Source organism: Phaenicophaeus curvirostris, chromosome 3 (assembly GCF_032191515.1).
Source record: "Phaenicophaeus curvirostris isolate KB17595 chromosome 3, BPBGC_Pcur_1.0, whole genome shotgun sequence".
Classification (NCBI taxonomy): Eukaryota; Metazoa; Chordata; class Aves; order Cuculiformes; family Cuculidae; genus Phaenicophaeus; species Phaenicophaeus curvirostris.
Window position 1 is genome coordinate 50,568,794 of NC_091394.1, and position 23,662 is coordinate 50,592,455.

At 41.1% G+C, this 23,662-nt stretch overlaps 1 protein-coding gene across 5 annotated transcripts in view; it reads right to left on the reverse strand.

The window, feature by feature from the left end:
- Positions 1 to 1,103: 1,103 nt before the first annotated feature.
- OSBPL1A (oxysterol binding protein like 1A) overlaps positions 1,104 to 23,662 on the reverse strand; it is a 68,884-nt gene continuing 46,325 nt past the window's right edge. For 4 of the 5 annotated variants that reach the window (XM_069853975.1, XM_069853978.1, XM_069853977.1 and 1 more), the window contains 12 exons: positions 22,485 to 22,638; positions 16,028 to 16,103; positions 14,675 to 14,809; positions 14,246 to 14,343; positions 13,374 to 13,556; positions 12,786 to 12,893; positions 12,605 to 12,694; positions 12,236 to 12,362; positions 8,537 to 8,653; positions 7,666 to 7,789; positions 6,059 to 6,149; positions 1,104 to 2,271 (listed from right to left, as the gene is read on the reverse strand). In XM_069853975.1, coding sequence (XP_069710076.1) covers positions 2,169 to 2,271; positions 6,059 to 6,149; positions 7,666 to 7,789; positions 8,537 to 8,653; positions 12,236 to 12,362; positions 12,605 to 12,694; positions 12,786 to 12,893; positions 13,374 to 13,556; positions 14,246 to 14,343; positions 14,675 to 14,809; positions 16,028 to 16,103; positions 22,485 to 22,638 — 1,406 coding nt within the window. In that variant the 3' untranslated portion in view covers positions 1,104 to 2,168. Of the gene's footprint in view, positions 2,272 to 6,058; positions 6,150 to 7,665; positions 7,790 to 8,536; positions 8,654 to 12,235; positions 12,363 to 12,604; positions 12,695 to 12,785; positions 12,894 to 13,373; positions 13,557 to 14,245; positions 14,344 to 14,674; positions 14,810 to 16,027; positions 16,104 to 22,477; positions 22,639 to 23,662 lie in introns of those variants that run through there. The other variant, XM_069853979.1, reaches the window with a different exon arrangement.

Consider the following 23,662-nt stretch of genomic DNA (forward strand, 5'->3'; position numbering starts at 1 on the left):
CCAGATCAAGACAACAATCACACTTACAACTAACTCGAGGAAAGAATTACACTCACACATGGTCAATTCATTCAAACTTGAGGTGTTTAGCAGGGAGGACAGTCATACTTCAAAGAAGGGGTCAAGAAATCAAGAACTTTTGTCTGCTTTAGAGGTTTCACAACTATAGAGCTGTACTCATAAATACAGCAAACCTGAAATAAGAAACAGAAGTCACTCAAAACAGAGGAAAATCTGATGTTGTGCAGACATTTCCCCCTCTTTAACCTGGTGGGGGCAGGCAGGAACTAATTGCTTTGTTTATCCTAGCACTGAGCTTTCAGTGGTGTGTGACCTGAAGCCAGACAGCATGTAGTGAGAGGAGTAGGGGGAATGGCTATAAATTAGAGAGGGGCAGATTTAGGCTGGACATAAGGAGGAAATTCTTCACAATGAGGGTGGTGAAGCTGCCCAGGGAAGCTGTGGCTGCCCCATCCCTGGAGGTGTTCAAGGCCAGGTTGGATGGGGCCTTGGGCAGCCTGATCTAATGGGATGTCCCTGCCCATGGGATTATCTTTCAGATCCCTTCCAACTCAAACCATTCTACGATCTCAGGATCCCCTATGAAGTTCCACAAGAATTAAGACCAACTTCAAGAAATACCGGCCAGAGTGAAGGCTTGTGCACAGAGGCGAGGCTTCCAAGAGAGTTACAGGTATTAAATTTCTGTATCTACACCTCACTGCTAGAGCAGGGCCCTCATGTGAAAGCCTGCCAAAGAAAAGGCTTTCCCTTATCTATGCAAATAAGTCTTATCATAGCATCACTATCTGGGTAATTCTATAAGCAGAGAGTAAAAATAGAAAGTGTCTCACTACCCTTCTAACAGTTTCACTAGTCAACACTCAAGGCTAGAGCTGTAGCCTCACTGCATATTCCAGGAAAGTGCTCTGTTCCCCAGGCAACCCCCTCTTCTCTAAGTAGACAGTTCCTCCTTAGGGAAAGAAAAGCCCTCAAAGCAGAGGGAAGCTCGCTAACAACTTCATTGCAGCAGGTTTCAGAGCAGGCTTGTTCAGAAATGGTCAGTGCTGTCAAACACCACTCAACTTTAGACCAGATGCAAGTAGTTTTGAAGCCTTTATTTAGTAGCAATTAAATTATTCAATTAACACTAACCTCCAGACAGCAGTTAAAATATTGTACAAAGAGCAGTTTGCCCGCTAGAAGCTCTGTACACAGTTCAATATAAACTTACACTCTAAGATTGAATGCACCCCACTGAAAAGGGGTAAAGGAGCTGTGCACAGGAGGCCTCACTTAGGTGCTGTACTACCTTTGAAATGCACAAGACTTCCTCCCAGGGAGTCTGCACAGCTCAGAGACAGGTCCTGGTCCCCGAGCTGTGTTTCAGCTGGGTCCTGGACTGATTAGGTCATTCTTTTTGGAGCGGTGCTGGGCACCAGAACTTCTAGTACATGAAACAGATTCTTTTAAAACCTGTTACTAGTGTGCAATTCAAATCAAATCCATGGATATTTAAATGGCTCTTAATTCCTTAAACCAGAAAGGTTGGTAACAAAACAGGAGAGCAAAATCCAAAACACACTGCACAAAACATTGAATAAATACCTCTGAGTAATGTTACAACCGCATTAATGCTCCAGACACAGGAACGCTCCTGGAATCTGACCAGAGCCCACCATTCAAGGGAGTTACTTCAGTAAAAGAAAAGTCACTTTATGAAAAAAATGACATCTTTACAAAAGTGACACACCCTTCTTCATTTAAGAACAGAATATTGCAGTTACTGTGTGTGCTTTTAAACATTCCCATGTCACAATAAATAAAACCAATTTTACTTGTGCCAATCTTATCTATGAAAGAAAGTATTCACAGAACAGTCGAAGGTGTTCTATCCCTCATACACCACAACCTAATATAGGTGTATTCTGCACACAGGGCAGCTCAAAACCATGGCAACTGACTTTGTCCACAGGACCCATCATCAGCCAGAAAACATTATTCCCCTGCTTATGGGACTGCAGATCAGGTACCACCAGATTTACTGTGGAAATGCTTTATATTCTATTTGATAACATGTCGGTTTTTTCAGGAGATAAGTAAAACAAGGGAAAGCATTAAAACAAATTAAGACTTATTTGTATCAGTCACAGGCTACTTATTGCATTTTAATAAATATCAGGCAAGTTAAAGTAGTTTCTGTCCCAGTAGTTGCCAGAATAAAGCCAGTCCTGCGTACCAGTATAGGGATTGGGGCCTTGGTGGAACCATCTGCAAGGAAACATACAGCATGTTAGTGAAGCTATTAACACACCTATTTAAAAGTTCAGAACTGCTTTGCTGCGCGTTCAACAGTTTACTGTTCAAAGTTATTATTGCGATCACAGAAGACCTCTTGGTTTTAAATTCATAAGCGAGTATAAGGTCATCTGCAGCGGCTGGATCTCCCCAATACACCACACAGCTTAAATGTTTCCTAGGTGAATTTACCAACACCAGAATTTTGTCACTTGATGCAGTCAAGACTATCACATAAAATAAGGGCAGGTACAGTTTTATTTCAAAGCAGTTGTGAACAGTCATTGTGGCATGCATAAGCAGTAACAGTTTTTGCAAGACATGTAAACACCACAAGCGCTGCAGTCCTGAAAAAAGGAAAGCATTATTTCCCTGGGATCTAGATTTCCCCTTGTTTTTATGAAGCCTTGTTTTGCAACACACTTAGAACAAGTGTGCCAGCTACACCTTCAGCGTAGATGAAATACCACACACAGTCTGCAGGAAAAGTCCTGGCTTGCTGTAACTTAACTGTGTTACTTTACACTGTTAGCACTGGGAGGCTCATCTGAATGCCCAGAAAGCTAATTCCATCTGCATGAAGTCACTATCAAGCTTTTGCTAAGCTGGTAGAAACACTGAGGTTGAGCCTCTTGTTTCTTTCCTTCCCTCTCCTGTCCTACCTCACCTGGAAGCACTGTATGTGTACAAACACAGATTACATGTCCATGTGCCTATAACCTTGGGCAGAGGCCTATCTGTAAAATAAGGCCACACAACCAGCAAACATTCCCCAGTGTCAAGCACAACCCTGTCAATTCACTGTGGCACAGAAACTGGTTCTCCTTCCTTCTCTGCCACACCCATTTCTAGCAATCCTGCAGTACTTTAGCGTTTGGTCCCAGTTACTCCATCTTCTGCCTCACCAGTGGACTGCACAGTACCAGACCTGTTGTGTTTTGCAAAGCCATGTTTATGGCACAAGTCAGCTTGCTAGAAGCTGTTTCCATGGTTAATACACTCCCCAGCTTCCTTTCACCACTTCACTGCCCACAAAAGCCAGTTCTTGCTTTATACACCTCACTGCAATGAACACACTTAGGTAAGTAAATCGTGTGCGCAAGGCAGCCCATTTTAACTCAGCTTTTCCCCTCTATGGTACCATAAAGTTTCAGAACAGAAATTAAAGCACATTCAGACCAAATATGACTCAATCTCTTTAAAAAACAAAAGCATAAAGGCCACCAGCATTGCAATGTCATGTAATAAAACAAGGCAGCTGATAAGCAAGTCTTGCTTGGCTCAAAAGATTTGAGATGCATATCGGAAGAAATGCTTTGTACCATCTTGTACCATTGACCTAGTGAGAGGTGGCTCTGCCCATGGCAGAGGGGTTGCAACTAAATGATCTTTAAGGTCCCTTCCAACCCAAACTCTTCTATGATTCTACAATCTTCATGGTGGTAAAATCAAGAGTTGGAACACAGTGGTTCTCCGGCTGTCTTGGTTAAGTGAACTGAAGTGAACAGAAGGCAGAAATCATTCAACACTGATACTTCACAAGGTTCCCTACTGCATCACCTCCATCAGGATGTGTCAGCTAATTCAAAGCAGCCAGTGCGTGTACATCTAGATCACAGGTAACAGCAGCTCATTCCAGAGATAAGTGTGCATTGACAGGCTGGGCTATAAGCAGTCACCTCCTCTCTCACATTGAGGAATTCTATCACCCAATCCCTCACTAGTGCCTTCAACACTTGTGCAGGTCGGGACCATGTGCCCTCCCCTCCAGTCACCACAAACTTCAATAGGAAGGGGAAAGGCAATGGGAAGAATTAAGTCTGAGATGCCTAGAAGAGCCAGAGCAATCAGATAATCCAACCAGGTAAGTGATGGGGGGAAGGACAGGACTGGTTTCCACCAAAAGAACAGACCATTCCTGTATTTCAGGCTACTGATAAGTCTTTAAAACACTGTGGAAAACACCGTGTTCAACATGAATCACTTCTTCAGAAAGAGATCTCACTTCTAAAGTGGATTCCAAATAATTTAAAAAAAAAAATCACTAAGCACTTGGGAGAATTTCCTTATGAGGAAGCAACTATACTAAACAAAGTAAGAAGCCTGCTTTTCTGTGGCAAGGAAACTGCAGCAGTTGAGTTTATATTACACTGCAGATGAAGACCTACAGCTGACCTTCTGGGAACAGGTAGGTGTTTCCCTTCAGAGTATGCATTTTTTTTCCTCCTGAAGCATGACTCTTCCTACACATTCGGCATCCACCCTTTGGAGGCAGTCACACCTGGCATTCCTACTAAAGAAACTGGAGAATTTTCTGCCTAAGAAGAAACATCCTGGTAAGCAAAGGGTTCTTAGAGGATATCCCAGGCAAGTGCTGACCAGGTGTACAGTACCTGCACAACAGCAACTGAGGAGCCTTGTGAATGGTGTCTGCACCAATTATACACTAAAACCAACATTACTGTGAGTTGCCCCCATAGGAATTCCCCAGTTTCCCATATCAGCCTTGGGTGCTTTGACCTATACCTTAGCTACACCTTAGCTACTTCAGACACCTTGAAGAACACTCTATAATTATCCGTTGCTTTGAAAACACTTGGTGAGAGCCAGAACCACTCTGAATTCAGGAAAGAAAGGGGGAGGCACAAGGCTGCTCAGCACTGAACAGATTTACTTGGAAGCATTGCAAAGATGTTATTTTCCACCAGCCTCAGGGCAAACAAACCCAAACACTTCAAGAGAACAGGCACAGGAAGAAAGACAAATGCAGACATATCCAAACCTGGGACTCTGGGATGATGGGTGACTTCATTTGAAAAAAGAAAAAAGCGATTTATAGTTAGACATTTCAAAGATATTTAATCCACAGTGCCTGGGTGTATTAATATCTAGTTAATAGGGAAGAGATAAGTTTGCTTATTGTTAGAGTTTAGCCCTACTGTTTTTTTCTCTATGAAGAGACAAGCAATTTATTACTATACTTTTACACAGACCTTGTCTGATCAAACTAGATTAATTTGGCCATATTTTCAAAGTTTCTACTTAGCTTGCCCATAAGAGCTCCCAACTGACTCCTCTCATCTTATAGTGAAAAAAAAACTCCAAAAAAACCACCACCACCAAAAAAAAAAACCAAACTAAAAAATTCAACGAGCCACCTGGGCAGATCCCTTGTCAACTAACTTTTCCCTTAACTCGTCTAACTTTTGTAGTTAGTAACCCTCAGAAAGGAGAAAACTTGGATATGTAGGTGATAAAGTTATTTCACCAACTTTGAGAATAACTGTCTGCAGTGGGAATACAGTATTGCCAACAGCGAGAATAACCTGAGAAGTCTTGTGTGGTAAGCTATCAAGTTCACCAGAGGAAGCATTTCCTCCTCTCTTCAGACAAGCATGCAGATTTCAGACAACTATAAACTAATCAGCAACAACAGTCCTTACAAGTAACAATTGGTGGCAACATCCTTGTACTGTCAGAACCAAGAGGTGCTCAGAAAAGACAACATAGTTTCTATTTGAATTTGGGTGTGCAAGCAGTGAGAGGGAAGGAACTGAGACTGAATCCAAGCCTGATGCTTCTCTCTTGAAGTGCTACAGCCTGCAGGGACCAAGCCTGCAAACATAAAAGTGGCTTTGCCAAACCTGATGATGTCTGCTCTTCATACTGACAACACTGCACATCACTGGCATGGACTGGCAGTTGACCTCAATGTTCAAAACCTTTATAGGACAACACACACAGAGGAATGCACACTAACCTCGTCTTCCAGTCTTCCTCAGACTTTGAACGATTTTTGCGGGCAGTCCTTTGTTTCTCCTCTAGCCTCTTCTTTTCTTCACTGGCTAGATCTTGAATGAGCAAAAATACACAAAAATACAGAAGCAGTTACAGTAAGAGATGCATTACTCGATTTGACCCAGCAAATACATAAGGGAAGTAGTAAATGCTGTCCATTTAAGCCTTCTGTGCAACACAGCTTCTGCTTTAGTCTAAAAGCCAGCTGTGGCACAAGATCAGCCAATGGAATTCCAGTCTTTCAGACTGCTAAAGTACATGTTTATCCGTGGCTTGAGGACCCTGAAAACATGTTTCCATGACAGCAAATGTGACCTAGGAGAGGTGGAATACCTAGAGTTTATTATTTCAGTAGGGAAACTGATTAAGATATGCTAGATTAATTTCAGAAGTCTGTTCACCTCCTTGTTAAGGTTTGCACAGGTTTGGAAGTGAATATTCCAAACCACAAAGAATTGCCTCTCTGCAGCACCCTTCAACTTTTTTAACATATTAAGGTAGCATAAGTCATGGTCCTAAACAAGGATGGTTGTTTCCATTTGGCAGAAGGAATTGTCAGAAAGTTTGAGGAGTAAATCAGACTAAGAACCAAATTAGGTGAAGGTTATCTCCTTCATACTTGAATCCTCAAAAAGCATTTCACATGCGTATCTTAGATCATCAAAACACTCCTTTAGCACGGGGCTGATGGAAACAAAACTGAAGTTCACAAATACTTCCACTTCCTTTTGATGCTCAGTTTTTTCTCCTTAGACTAGTCTCTAATTATAGGGCTACACAGCAGAGCAGAGCCCAAAAGCTAAAATAAAAACCAAACTTCACAGTCCTAAGAGTCTTGTTTACTCATAAGAAGATAAGCAAGCAGGTAGTGTGATGGGTTTCTGGCCAGGAGTTAAGCATTCAAGCCACTTCTTCACCCCAACCCATCCCAGTGAGTTAAAGAGCAAAAGCAAAAAACTTCACAGGTCAAGATAAAGACACTTTAAGTGAAACAAGGTGGGGGGGGAATGGAGGGGGAGAAAAAGGAGGAAAAGTGATGCAAAGGCAACTCCTTACTACGTTCCACCAAATCTGTGCCTAGCGAGTCTCCAAGCAACAGCTACTTCCCCACAGCATACAATTCATTGCTGAGCATGATGTTACACAGTATGGAATTCTCTCTTTGGTCAGTGTGGGCCAGCTGTGTCCCCTTCCAGCCTCTTGCCCACCCCAGAAAGAGACAAGACCTTAACCCTGTGCAAACATTCAGCAGCAGCTAAAACACTGAGGTGTTATAAACGCTGCTTTGGTCACCAATCTAAACCACAGCACCATAGATGAGCTGCCATGAAGAAAGTTCTCTATCCCAAGCAGACCCAGTAGAGGTGGGTGATGCACCTTGCACTACAAGCAAACCACTACCCAGAAGGCTGCAGTAAAGAGCTACTGTCCTGCAGCATGGAAGAACATACCTTTATGGGTAACTACTTTAACAGTTCATCTAACAACCTGAATGTTGAATTCTGGTTTTTTTTCCAGTTCCTCGCTTATACAAAAAATAAAGCCATCTTTGCCAATAACTGAAGTTACCTATTTCTCCATTTTCCATGGCTCTGATATCTGGTCGTAGCCGGCAGTCAGTTTTGGGAATGACACTCTCCATTTCTTTGTCCAACTCATTCAAAGCCATGGCAAAGCTAGTAAAATTATACATCTGAAATTCAGAGACAGAGATTGTGACTTTACAACATCTCTAAGCTGCTAGTCTTACATGGGAAAGCTGCTGTCTAAAAACAATCATACAAATGCTTTTTTATTAATCGCTCAAGATATGAATACATGGGATACCAGCACAACTACACAGACTGTAGGTGATCCTTGGTGTTTTCTGTTTAGCCAGGCCAGCATGCGATTACACAGTGCACTATTTCTTCTCTTATCTTTTTTCCAGTCCCACTGGTATTTTCTCTTCAGAGGTGCTCAGTCAGTGCACACCTTCTCTTGTTCCAATTCTTTGTCTTTCCAGTTGCACACATACCCTTGTATTCCACCCACTGTCTCTCCAGCTCCACAGCTCTTCAAACACCAACTCACAACACACAGGCTTTGCAAGCATCTCCTAGAAAGTGCCTATCCTCTAATAAAGCTCTTCAGAAGAAACTTCTCACAAGGTAGGTGCCTTAGTGGGGGGACCAGAATAGAGAGAAGAGGTGGGGAAATCCCACATATTGCTAGCTACACGAAGCATCCCATTTTCCAAAGAAATTTCAGCTAAATCTAGAGTCATGCCTGTGTCAGTTATCTCTTCAACTCCACACTACAGTTACAATTGTGGTGGGAAAATTTGTTGCAGTGAACAGGCAAATCCATACTTGTTAATGAAAAAGATAAATGGATTTCCTTTGTGTTAAACGAATAAAATAATAGGATAGCACACTAAGTAAGCAGAAGGATAGCTGACCTGTGCTGAATTTGGGGGTCTTGGAGTTATCTTCCATAACAAAATGCTTCCAGGAATAACATACACACTCTCAGAATCCGGCAACGGCATTTCATCTGGTTCCTCAGTATTGCTCACCTAAAGGCCACACACAAAGGAAGAATGTTCTTTGGAGTCAAAATATTTACACATTCATTCCAGCCCTGGAACTCAAGCAACATTACTTTTGGTCAAGGAAATTTCAGCAACAAAAAAGTTTCTAGATGCTCCTCAAGAAACATAACAGCATGAATATGGACTATATGCTCCCAACTCCCTCCCAAAGGAAGACTACCAATAGTTTCTTGCATCAACATCTTCATAGATAAAATCTGGATGCTCAAGTATTAAGAAATGTCAAATTTTACACCACAGAGATGCCCCGTTTCCTCAGATACAAGCATTTGCATGCCTGATTTAAATCCATTACTGCTCCATTATAATTGAAGAATAGAAGTCATGTTCCTAATCCTTCTGCATCAAAGGAAAAAAGCACACAATGCAAATGCTGTCTTCAGTTTGTGTACAACAAAAAGCACTATGCTACTGCTTCTTGCTCAGAGGAACCTTCCATTCTGTTGACCACTATACTACTGAAATGGCAAACTGCACACATTCAACAAATACCCTAGATTAGCTCCTGTGTCTGGGAAAGATACCCTATGAAAGCTGACATACACAATCTGAGGCAGCTGCAGCCACAGGAGTATGAAATGCTTTTCCCAGGAAGGGAAAAAACTCCACCCAGGGCTACTAGGGCAGTAGAGAATAACTGGTGATCACAATGCAGATACGACCTGAACTAGTCTGAAATTTCACCCTTTTAACACAGAGCTTTAAAGCAGCCAGGGTCCAATACTGCTGACATTAATTCTGCCACACAAGCACATGTTAAAAACTGAACTAAAGCCAGCTGAACAACGAATGCACCTCTCCCCAGAAAAAATGGTGTCACTATCACAGCTAAAACCAGAAGTACATTTCAGAGATCGCTGGAGACTAAAGTTGAACTTAAAGGCAGCTACATGCCAACAGCTTTAATCCCACTACTACTAAGTTTGTTCTTTGAAAGTTATTTCAGATAACAAAAAGTGATGTTTTAGTACAAAAAAATCCAGTACCCAAACTGGACTCTCTTGTCCTCAAAGTTGATTTATATATTTTGTCTCCAAGAAAATTAGCAAATATTAAATATTCTGTGGAGCACTTGGGTGCAGCACTTTTAATAATGAGCAGGTTGCAGTAACCAGAACAGGCAGACCAGGTCATTACAGGCATACCTCAGTCATTAGGAAGATGAAGAAACCTTTTAGTTGACTACATCTGAATTGTGCTGGTAACTTGCACTCTACCCTTTAAAAGGGATGCTGATCAATTGTTCAGAAACAGGGATTTTGAAACAGAACGGATCAGAAAGATATCCTTATATCAAAGCAAAGACACTTCAATATCTGACCGTCAAACTCCAAACCGAGTTTGATAGAAAGGCTGCAATACACACTGCAATTTGTGCCTTGTTGTACATACAATTTTAAAAATGTCATAAGAACTACAAACAGGTAAAATGTGGGGTTTCACATGCTTTTGCCTCAATGATCCATATTCCATGCTCAATACTACTCAACCTCTTCAGTATATTGTCGGAGGGCAGTAACAGACTTTGCCAAAGCGAGAGATGTGGTGTTTGTAAACAAGAGCTGTGGTGTTTGCAAATGATGAAAGCAGGAGGGCAGTTGCCGTTGCCTTACATTATGCTCTGCCATGTATTTGCACTGAAAATTCTGCACAAAATGAATCTTGATTTAAAAAGGCTCTAGTTTATTCAAAGTAGAATCACCTTTGTCTAAGCCCAGGTCTATAACTCTTCTGAAGCTGGTAAAACATCACCTTTGCATACATTAAGTCTTGTCTAGCTCCCTGCAAAATTATTTTTCCTGAAGTTTTATCACTGTGAAAACCAAAGAGATCTGGGGTAAGCTGCAAAGTGACTCGTATCCAAGCAGGTCCCCTAAAGGGAGACAGAAGCAATTCCTCATCAGTAGCAACACAACATGAAGGAATAGTTATAAAAATACTAAATCAATCTGAAAATTCTATCTGGGAGAAGTTTAAAAGGCCATGAACTTCCAGGCCTGAATGAATCATTCACTACCAGGAAGGGACAAACCACATCCAGATATTATACATGAGACTTGGCTCACCTAAATGTTAAAAAACCAAATATCAACTCCTCAAACACAAGGGGGCAGTGGGAATACATATTCAAAGACTACTGATTCACAGCATGCTTCAAAGCTTTCAGTTTGCTCCACCAAAATAATCCTGTTAAATGAGTAGAAAAAGCATGCTTTTCTAGAGTCAAAGCAATACTGCAGTTTCAGCTTTATGCAATGGGATAGAATCACAGAATCACCAGGTTGGAAAGGACCTCTTGGATCACTGATTCCAGCCATTCCTACCTACCACTAAACCATGCCCCTGAGCACCTCACCTACACGCCTTTTAAACACCTTCAGGGATGGTGACTCAACCACCTCACTGGGCAGCATGCTCCAGTGCCTGATGACCCTTTCTGTGAAAAATTTCTTTCCCATATCTAGTCTGAACCTCCTTTGGCCCAGCTTAAGGCCATTCCCACCCTTGTCCTGTCCCCTGTCACTTGGTAGAAAAGGCCAGCACCCTCCTCTCTACAAACTCTTTTGAGGTAGTTGTAGAGAGCAGTAAGATCACCCCTCAGACTCCGCTTCTCAAGGCTAAAGGATGTTTCATTTTGAAACGAGAAGTAAAGATCATCTTAAACACTTTGAAAATGCAAAGTGGTAGATGAACAAAGACAGAGCTTATGTTTTTCTTTGCTCTTTCTCCCTAGAGCTCATGGGAAGAGAGCTGAAGAGAAGTAGTAATCCCCAGTGTTTCTGCACTCTCGTGACGACAAGCCCTGGAGCAAATACCAGACACAGCAACCATCTGAAGCTGTACAGGAACAACTGCTTTCAGAGTTCTCCATCTCATTTTTAAGTATAAAAACTACCAACAGCCAAATCAACAGGAAAAAACCCTCTGACTGCAGTCACCAAAGGAAAACAATACCTGCTTTAAGCTAATATGTGAGTGGTAATTCTTTATCAAGGTGTATGTTGTTACCACCAACATTTACCTTACACAAACCACATTGCTGATCAGAAATCTAGAAGAATCAAGAATGATATTTCTACCCGCCAAAAAAATGCAATTGTGTAGCAAAACCCCCATCATTTCTATGGTTGTGAAGATTTAATAGAAAGCAACAGAAATTCATCATAAGAAGCTGGAAAATGACTTTCTATCAACATAAGAAACTAGTCTACACTGCCTCCAGGAGCCCAAATCCTCCTATCAGAATATAAATGTTATCATATATGATCAGAACCATGGTCCAACTAATGGATATGCTATTTCTTCTATGTGACTTGGAAGGAAGAGGCAGGTCATGAACTAGACAGTATTTAGAACACTCCAAGTTTTGGGAAGTTTAAATACAAATCCTGGAGAGAGGAATCATTTTATCCTTTAATGCCGGCACTCATCCAATCCCTTCTGTATCCTACTAAGAAAGAGATATTAAGCGAAAAGAAATCTTAATGCTCTTAAATGTTACAAAAATATTTAGCTTTTGAGACATGAACTCTGTGTGATTAATACCTGTTTACTACTTTTCTTCTCTTCTGTGTTTTTCTTGTCATTTTTTTTGTAAGCTTCAAATGTGGTTGGGTCAACACTGTACAAACACTCAGTCCATTTCCCATACAGCGCACAGAGTTTCTTTTTGCTGTCAAAGAAAGGACTAAGTTTACAAAGGAGCCTGAAGAGATTTATTTCATCATTTCAGACAGAAATAATTGAAAGAAGAACTTCTGAAAGCAACTCTTAAAACTCATGTTGCACAATTCAAAGTCTTGCTGTTGCAGGTTTGTGCCCCCTGACAGTCCACATAAAACTGAATTCCTTTAATAACTCCCATCAGAAACAGAGGACAGTCACATTCGTTTCCTATTAGGAATGAAGCTTTACCTTTTGTCCTGAATGTAGCCTTCAACTTTGTGCAACTCCTTCCCAAAGAGGCCGCAGGGCTTGAAGCTTAGTACACATTTCTCACCAGTTCTAAAGGCAGAACAAGAGGGCACTAATTACTTCCTAATGCTTTCCCTCTTCAAACTTGGAGCAAGTGAAAGCACTCACACTCTTAACTTACTTATGGTTAGTTATTTCCACATTTCCATACTGCTCAATCCAAAGTTTGCCCACAATGATGTTATGCACACAGCACGTAGGATTTGTCCACGTATAGGCTTCATTGTGTCTAAAGGAAGGGAATAAAAATCAAAATACTGTAACTTGTATGGGATGACACCTCTGCAACAAGCCATCATCTATAAAAGGCACCAAGCTTTGAAACAGGCAAGGGAAGATGTCAGGAAACCCAAGAAGTTTACTAACTTGCTACAGACTTTATCTAAAACAGCCACATCAGTGCAGTTACTATTAGCCCTAAATTACATGAGGAAAGCCAACAGGACTCTGTGTGCTAATCTTTGTAGGACTGATGTCCGGACATCTGCCAAAACAGATACAAACCCCAACCACCACCACTATTAATAAGCAGTATACCAGGAAAAATAATGGCAGTTCCTTTCATCTTCTCATCTCCTCCTCTCCATAAAGTGATCAGCCAAACATGAGGATGCAAGTGTTAGACATGCCCATTTCTAAGCCATGAGACTCTAATGCACTCTAATTATCCCAGATGTTGCCACTGTGCAATCAGTACTTATCAACTTACTCAAGAAGCTCCAAAGTCATTGTGCCTTTTGGTTCTGCTTCCACGCTCTTGCCCCAGAATTTGAGTTTGGGATAAATTGATCCATGAAACACAAAATCATTATTTAAACCTTCAGCATAGAAAGCACTGATTGGTGGATGATGGCTAACTTGCTCTGAGAGAAGTCTAAATCCAAGATCATCTCTGCAAAATAAAGATAACCAAACCCACTCGTTTATGTATCAAGTACAGTGAAGTTGCAGTTTTTTTCCCCAGAGTGAAACAGATACTTGGACACGTGCATAGCTGCTGTACTCACTGCATGAGTTATAATAAAGCCCTAAGGTAAACAAAAAGATAGATCAACACAAAATCCTCATAAAGACATAATGTAAAAAAGTAACAATCTGCCAATATAATTACTTTTCATAGTGCCTTCTTTCATAAACTTTACCATAAACACAGGCCAAAACCTCACTGGAGAGAAAAAACTGCACTAACTTCAGCTGCACACTGATAGACTAGGAATGCCTATTTGTATTTTGGACACACAGATAATAAATATTACAATATTCTAAGGCCCCACTTATGTACCATGCATGTTCTAATTCAGAAGATTACAGAAAAAAAAACCCGAACCATTTTTGTAAACAAAACTTGCATTTAAACCTGGTAAATTTCATTTGCCTGCTCCCAGTTGAAAAGTAAAGTAGTTGCCCTTCACTGGAAGGTACGTTGCTGAACACCAACATGCACTGCAAGCACCTCCAGCAGCTGCGAGGAGAACGGGTGCAATCTTACAAGCCAAAGAGCAGACTGCAAGCTACCTGACACATCTCATGAAACATCAGTTACACAGAACACCATTCTCCGCTGCATCTTCTGTTCAGTACCTGATCAATTCATATGTTTCTCCAAGCAATGGGTTGAATGGCTTCCCTGTACGTTCCCACTGTGAGGCTACTGCAGACACAGCAAATGCAGCAACACACTATTTGAAAGATTAAGCACACACTGTTAATATCTCAGCTTTCAGTCTTTATCAAGTATCAACAGCAGCCATGGTATTACAGAATGATTCTTCTGAAATGGCTTAGCCAAGGTTCTGCTTGCAAGGCCAGAGAATAAACAGTTTTAATCAAAAGGCTAGAAAAGCAAGCCTTAGGAACAGCAAAACCTTTTCCTAGATAAGCAAAATTGGTTAATGAATATGACAATCGGACAAGCTGCAAATTACAGGAGCTCCTCCTATAATAAGACTACCTATGAAGAAAAAAATCTCAAAGCATTCAAGAGCTAGCACATTATCACACCCAAAGTACCTGCATTCGCTCAATCGTGCTGGAAAGTGAGCTGGCTTTGTGGATGAGGTATGTATGCTCCATATACTCTGTAAGTCGCTGTAGAAAGCTCAGTGGCTCATTGAATATAACCGGCATTGTGATCTTCGACAACTCCTGATGCAGAAATAAAACTTGTGTTAAAAAACAAGCTACTAGATACACTCGGGTTACTGCAGGTCAGCATAATTGGCTTATTACAAAAATAAATGATGCTCTTACTGCTAATGCAATGTGCTTGACCTGGCTCTGCTAATGCTGGAAGGAAAATACCCTGTACATCCCTTACAGCTTGATAAGCCTGTGTTGACATTAAGGCTACTTTTTTAAAAAAAAAGAAAACCAAATATCAAACAAACTTCCTATCAACAAATGATTTAAGAAGGTGAGATGAAACAATAGAATGAAGTATTAAGGAGCCTTTTAAAGACTAAGTTATTTATTACTCTTAAAATAGCTATAGGGAATCCAATTACTTAAACATATTATCTTTTTTGCGGCAGGTGAGGGAAGAAGGATGAGAAAGGACAGGGAAACATGGTGGTGCAGGAATAAAAACATACTGTACCATAAAAAAAGGAATTTTTGTAACAGGAATAGAAATTTTAAAAGAAGTCCTGTAGTTTAGATGCTGTTTATTCTCATTTTTAGAAAGCATGCCCTCTGAATGCATAACATAGCAATGTTTTAAACTGCCTGCAGCAGCAAATCAAAAGCATATAGTTTGACCACTGGCAATATGCACAGTAAACAGCACTGTTCTTAACCATAATAGCAGCATCCAGCACGAACAGCTTTGGCAGATACTTTGGTACAATCCACCCTTATGGATTTTTTTTCCTGCACAGAGGTTAAGCAGGACAGGCTTTCAATCTGCAATTTGTATTTTCAGGTTATAACACTTTTCTGCTAATGCCACTTTGAGAAGCCTCATATGCTTCACAACAACTCAGGAGACTTGGAGCTGCCAATACCAGCATTCCCCAGTATTTCTACATCTCACTGCTTGGTGCTGTTTCTAACTGCAGCCAGGGGAGGAAGAGAAAACAGCAACTAAACACACACATTCCCTTCTGTAGGTTACTGTTACAGGCTGACAGAGGTTTATCAGTAGTAAATACTTTCAGCCAATTGCAGGATCTAGTGGAGAGAAGAACTCCTCTCAATTCATCCTTAGCTGGAAGCAGATTATGTGCCAAGTAGCTAAACTCAGATCTGGCCACCGTCTGGCCAGTAACACCACAGGGGAGAGGGGGATACTAAGGGGCAGGGAGAAGAAGAAAATTGAAGAAGTAGTTTATTGGGTTTGTTTTATTTAAGTTTTTGATTACCTACCATGCCAATGCATTTCCTTAAGATACTCCAGATACTGAAGTCATTCCTGGAAAACATTGGGGACGGCAAGCTTGTTCTGCGGAAAGGACAGGGAAGAAAGCAGAAATAAGTTTTCCATTACTATGACTGAGAAACCCAAATACTCCTCTTCGAAAAGAAGAGCTTTTCAAATTTTAATTTAAAAAACCAAAAGGGAACAACAGCGCTACTTTGAAGCATTTAAACTGTTTTACCCGTGCAGAAACCCAAATTTCTCCAAAACCAGAACCAGATCAACTCCCTTCATTTTGTGTAAGGGCAGTGGAAGAGAATTTCTACATCCGTTATGAGAACAGTGTTCTCAGAATAGCACCAATAAGATAGTAAATCCTTTCTTAAGAGGTACACAGCGATGTTAACTATGTCTGAACAGATGTGAGGATTAAACAGTGAGTAGTATTTTGCTAGTCACCTGTATGCTGTCAAGGAAGGGCAATAACTTTCATTGCCTATATTAAAATCAGCCCTCAAGAACAACAGAAAAACCAGCATGATTAAAGAACAAACCATAGCAGCCTGTACTAGGGGCTGACACATCTTGAGGTCTTAAAAGTACTTTCAAGATTGTCATTTAGGTTGTGTAATACAGCCTGTATTTCTCAGCTTTATTGGAGGGTGTCCAGGAGGGCCACAAAGTTGAAGTGTTTAGGGAAGTTGTATGAAGAGTGGCTAAAGTGACTTGATCTGTTCAGCCTGGAGAAGAGAAGGAAGGGAGACGTCATTGCAGTTTACAGCTTCCTCACAATGGGAGGAGGAGGAGGAGGAGGAGGAGACGCTGATCTCTGATGAAGAATGATAGAACCTGAGGGAATGGCAGGAAGATGTGCCAGGGGATGTTTACGCTGGATATTAGGAAAAGGTTCTTCATCCAGAGGGCGGTGGAGCACTGGAACAGGTTCCCTAGCAGGGAAGCAGTCATGGCACCAAGCCTGACAACATTCAGGAAGCATTTGGACAACGCCCTCAGACACATGGTGTGAATGCTCTGGTTGTCCTATGCAGGGACGGGAGATAGACTCGATCCTTGTGAGTTCCCTTCCAACTCAGGACACTATAAGTCTACGAAGTCAAACAGATTTTGTTCCGTTTTCTTACTGCTGCTTACCAGCTCAACTATTACCCGATAGATAGGCATATAGATCAAAGCCACACCACCACCAAATTCTGTGTTTGGATCATTAAACCATTAACAATCAGTAAAATTCTCAACAGAGAGGAATTAGCTAAAGTGCACTCAAACTGCATGAACTACTCAAGTTTCAAAGTTTAGTTAACTCTGTCTAAACAATCGTGCTGCCCTACTAACCAAGGCAGCCTCATCTGCCCTTAAAGCAGCTAAAGCAATATCATTTCTAGAGTGAACACGCTGGAGCTGCCTCTTCCACTTGTTTCTGATAAACAAACATTGCCAAGAGAAAAACAAAAATAAATCTAATCAGGTTGTTAGTTTCAGTAGCCCTGCTTACTGTGTTACCTGCCATATCGATCTGCTACTGAAATACCTTCAGCAAGACTGATGCTTCAGTTTTCAGAAAGAACAAAACCAAAAAAAGCTCCTTAGAACAAAACAAGCCCCACTCAGTCCAAAACCCTGTCATATGCTTGAATGCCTCATGGTACCAAACCATATTTCGTTAGCAATTAGTTAATGGCCTAACAGTGACTTGTTTTACTCAGCTCCCATGCAGATGATGAGCGGATAGGAGAATTTATTTTAAGTGACCAACTTTGTATCACTCACTCTGATTTCATGAAAATATTTTATGAAAATATTTCATGAAATAGACCATCTTGAACAGTAAGTATAGAACAGTTCTGTGCATGCTTTCATACAAATGTCCAGGAGAGGACAGTGTCCACCAAGTATTCAGTCTTATCTTCATTTGTAGTGTTTACTTATTGTTTCTATATATTCTTTAATGAAGGCAGAATGTGTATTTGTATGCCCTGCATATAAAACACACTGATGTGGTTCTAGTTTGCCAAAAGTATACACAGGGCTTGCTTTCCTTACATATTAAAACTTAGATTTTCATTAAAGCTAACCTGCTCATGCATTCAATTTGTTTGATTATTTGAAAGCAGCTAAATTCAGTTTCAGCCATTCATCCGTATTTCTTACATGTACCAGCCAAATCTTATAAGAGAGTCAGTTCTTTTCTCTGTATAACCCACATACTGAAGAATCAAAGCAGTTTTAAGCCACCAAGAAAGATCCTGTGGACAAGTAAGGACATGTGGAAAAGTGACAGGCAGCCAAGATGTGAAATCCACTAACCTTGACACATTCTGTGATTGAGGGAAAGGTTTCTGAAGTCAAGAATGTCCTTCCAGATGTCAATTTTAGAAACAACTCAGGAAGTTAATTTTAGCTTTAAGTGACAAAAACATCTGGTGCAATTTCTATGCAGTAGAACAGATAAGATGTATTTAAGATAGTTAAATTAAAAACACTTGTTTGCAGCATAACCTACAATAGATCAGATACTACAGGAAGCTTGCGTGGAAAGACATGTGGTATAAAGAGGCATGTTTAGCTTGCTCTTCATGTAAACCTAACCAAAGCCTCCTGGCTCCCAAAAAGCCAAAAGACAAGCACGTTTGCATTCTCAAAGGTCCCGATGAGGGGGACCAAAGAGAAAGCTGACTACAAAAGCTCGGAAATAAGAGGCAAAGAGTAGTGATAAATGGATGCTAAATGTTGGCAGCTGCTACAAAACATTTTTGTGCAAGGGTTGGGGGAGGGAGAAGCTGTTTGTTTGCCCTTTTTTGTTTGGCTCAGATTAAAAATTTCCCTCTTAAGCAGAAATGATTTGAATTCTTCCAGATTTAATTTATTATTCTCCTATTTCTCAAATCCTCTCCCACAAAGTTTTCAAAAATTAAGTACATTTTCACATCAACCTAAACTACAAGTTGCATCACCCTCATTTTTTACTTAATACTCAATGAACAATCAGTAGGATGCAAATTACATTTAAGAAAAATCAGAACAAGCAGCACTGGTTTCACCTATCTTATCTATATTATTTGTATGTTTCAACACTTAATTTCTTGGAACCAACAGATTTATTCAAACGTCTCCCATGGGCAGGGACACCTCCCACCAGACCAGGCTGCTCAAAGCCCCATGCAACCTGGCCTTGAACACCTCCAGGGATGGGGCAGCCACAGCTTCCCTGGGCAACCTGTTCCAATGCCTCACCACTTTCATCATGAAGACGTTCCTCCTTATGTTTAGTCTAAATCTGCGCCTCTCCAGTTTATACCCATTGCCCCTAGTCCTATCACTACAGGCCTTTGTGAACAGTCCCTGCCCCAGGTTTGTTGTATGCTCTTCTCCAGGCCGAACAACCTGAACTTTCTCAGCTTGTTTTCATAGCAGAGGTGCTCCAGCCTTCTGATCATCTTTGTAGCCCTCCTCTGGACCCGTTCAACACATCCTTCTTATGTTGAGGATTCCAGAACTGGACACAATACTCCAGGTGGGGTCTCACCAGAGCTGAGTAGAGGGGCAGAATCACCTCCCTTGCCCTGCTGGCCACGCTTCTTTTGATGCAGCCCAGGATATGGTTGGCCTTCTGGGCAGCAAGCAGACATTGCCAGCTCACATCAAGCTACAACCAGCACCAAGTTCTTCTCTGCAGGGCAGCTCTCAACCACATAATCTCTCATCCTGTATTGAAACCACAGATTGCCCTGACCCAGGTGTAGTAGCTTACACTTGGCCTTGTTGAACCTCATGAGGTTCACACAGACCCAATTCTCCAGCTTGTCCACGTTCCTCTGGATGACATCTTGTCCTTCCACTGTGGCAACCGCACCACTCCGCATCATGTCATCTGCAAACTTGCCAAGGGTGTGCTCCATCTCCATGTCTATATCACTGAAGATATTAAACTGCACCGGTCCCAGTATGGATGCCCAAGAAACACGACTTGTCACAGATCTCAATCTGGACATTGAGCCATTGACCACTGCTCTGAATGTGACCATCCAACCAACTCCACATCCACCGAAGAGTCCATCCATCAAATCCATAACTCTCCAATTTAGAGAAAAGGATGTTGTGGGGACCGTGTCAAAGTCTTTACAGAAGTTCAGAAAGATTATATCTGCTGATTTTCTTGTGCCCACTTATATGGCTGCCCCACGCCAATGCAGTTGGTCAGGCATGACATGCCCCGGTGAAGCTATGCTGGCTGTCTCTAATCACCTCCCTGTCCTCACTGTGCTTTAGCATAGCTTCTAGGAGGATCTATTCCATGATCTTCCCAGACACAGAGGTGACACTGACAGGTCGGTACTTTTGTAGATAAAGGTAGGAAATAGCCTTATTTATACTGACTGCTATCAGTGTTAGAGGTACTCTCAAGCCACATGCAGCTGCAGATCCTCTACTCATCTGAGGAACTACAGGAAGGCATCAAGATTTTATGCACAAATTAATCTGATCTATTCTCCAAGTGACTTGTTTCCATGTGGCTAACACAAACACAAGTCAGTTACGGCAAACCCAAGGGTTTAAGGATGGAATTAAGTGCTGTCAAAAGGTTCTGATCCCCTCACTTTGCTAGTCATCAGGTAGTTAAGATTTCTGCTCTGAAAAGCGTATCAGTGGCATCATAGATGATGTCCATTTGGCCACACGCCCTCTAACCAGCCCCAAAACCAGAAGAGACAAACTGGAGCCAGCAGCTCCAGGTAACAGTTCTGAAGTCAGAACTGCCATTAGACACAAACAGATCCTGTACCAAGCCAAACAAACGAGGCAAGAAACACCATACAACTCCCATCCCCTGAGAAGGTTCTCGTGGAGGTAAAATTTAAATTAGCTGAGCTCTGGGGAGAAACAGTTTGCATCAGTATATTTGTGTACAAATCCCTGTGTGTCGCCAAGGTGCCAGGTAAAAAAAGCTTGACACTGTAGCTCAATCTAGAACATACTCTATAGCCATTTAGTCGCAAAGTATGAGCACACACTCCCAGCTATATGCAGAACAGATGTTTCCACTTTTCTTCAGCAGTAAATTATTTGCCAGCCAATTTATGCATTTTAACATCCCATACTCTTTACTACTTAAACACACAACTCAAAACCACAGCTTACACAGAGGTACCTGCTTATTATTACTCTTTATTACCCCTTATAAAACCAGCAGATCTCAAATGCTCCTCCAGTCACCTGCTCCCTACAGTCCTGACAACACAGTGCAGCATTACAGAAACTTGCCTAGTTTTCTTTTTCACAGTAAACAGATCAATTCCTATTAAAACTTTTCAGACAATGCACACCAACATGCATCATTTTCATGCTGATCATGAATTGTCTCCTTTCTCCTCATTGTTTCCAAGGCAATGAATGCAATTCAGCTGTCCACATTCACCTACTGCCTCCTTCCTCCACCCCTGAACTTCCTGCTCTAATTAGGAAAGGCACTTAGCCAAGGCCATGAATAGCACCCTTGCTAACAGCACAAGAGCTCAGATCAACCCTGCTTAGTCAGCTGCTTTGTTACCTTCCCAAACCACCCTGTTACTCCACCCAAGCTCTCATTTGCTTTAGTGTTTGCCTGTTATGGGAGGAATATACATGCAGATAGTGAACTCTGAAACATCAGGTCTCCAGCATTACCACATACTTCAGACACTGCAATTTAACTATTTAAGATAACAAGTAACTATAGCATGTTTTGCTTGCTTACATATTAACTATGAATTTCCTGCTTTTATAGAAATCTGAGTGTCACCGTTGTTCCACACATTCAGAACGCTTCCAAAATAGTCCTTTTGAAACTCACTGAAGTCTGGCTTGACCTGTAGCACAAACATATTGCCCCTTCACTGAAACCTGAGAATAGTGGTGTCTGTTACATCTCATTAACTCAGATCTATTGTCCTCCTTTATGGGCAAGGAAACAAACAAAAATGTATCATTTGACAACACAAAATAAGCATATAAAACATAGATGAGACTTATAGAATAGGATTCCCTTTGTTCACATTTGAGTTTCTGATGCCAGTCTACCAATATTTTTCATTCATTCCCGATACCAACTGAAGGATCAAATGACTGGAAATTAAAGAGGCAATAGGAGGCACAAGTCATTAAAGATACATGAAGGAATTAAAATCCACATAGATTTCAATAAGATCTACTGAAAAAACAAGCGTGACCATTTTCACATAGCACTTTAATTTGTTTTTACTTATTCAGATATGATCACCGAAAAGCAAGACGTGAAGGAGCACAATAGCCTTGAAAAAATATTCTTTATAAAATCATAGCCCAGCCAACTATTTCTCAATCATCTTTAACAAAGTTTTAAAAAAGTTTTCAGTTAGCTTCTCAGAGATTGCTGGTCTTTTACTCATATTAACGCAAATTGTAACACCTTAAGAACAGGCAACATCCTACCTGTGTTTTTTGATTCCATTAGACAGCGACTCCCCACTGCCACAAACCTTTTCTTCAGACATGCTTGGAGTTATTGTATCTTTTGAATCCATGCTGTCCTCTAATGAGTAGGCTGTTGTTTCAAACCCACTTAATGATTTTTCCGATTCTGAATCTGCAAAAGAGCAGGTGCATGTTAATGAATCTACTGCCTGTGCTACACTTCAGTTACTAACAGATCTTCCCTCTTCGTACAAAACTGAAACCTAAGTAGGCAACTGTGTCCTGATGACAGCATCCATTTGATAACTAACTAGTACTGCCACCAACCACTGGAGCTCTGCATCTAGATATAGACTAAAAGAGATCGTGAGATAAGCACAAACACAGCAGTTTAGAAATCCTCTGACAGAGCCGAAATCTGACATTTCTATTAAACTAAAGCTACTGTAACTTGCTTAGGACAAGCACCACTGTCACGTAGATGCCAGTATCTTACCTAACTGAACACCAGTTACCTCAACATTCAGGTGTTGACTCCTATGTATAATTTCAGTTTGGTCTAAATTCCTAAGACACTTGGTGCTGTTCAGCAGCCTTCACTTCCCAACCTACAGAATGAGCAAGTATCAAAGAAGCAGGTATTGTATATAGTAGATTACATTAGCTACGTAAGTCCCAGTAAAGTCTAAACGATAAGCTCACACATCAAGAAGATTAACTTTGTACTCTGGAAGGTAGGTTAATAGTACAATCCACATCACACCTAACAACACCACCTTATTTCCAATCTGGTTTTGCCAGGTACTGTTTGACCAGCTCCAGAGAAGAGACTGTCCTGCCCCAAATCAGAAAGCAGAAGATTCCTGACAAAAGTCTGCATTTTTATTTCCTGGTTTTCTCAGACTTGATAAGATGGTCAAAAGATTATCCAATTGCAAGTTCCAAAAAGCAAGGTAACAGCTCAAGACAAGTAAAGATGTACCAATTTCTATCCCATTAGGGAAATCCTTTAGCAGAAACCAGGTACAACACTGGATGGCAAACAGCTTAATGCAAGCCTTACCAGTTCTGAAAAAAAAGCAAACCCAAACTGTAGTAGGCACAATTCCTGCCATGTACTTATTTCAGCATATGCTACTGCTCTTGGCTGCAAATACCCAGAGAAATAATTGTAAGATTAGTCATTCTCTCACACA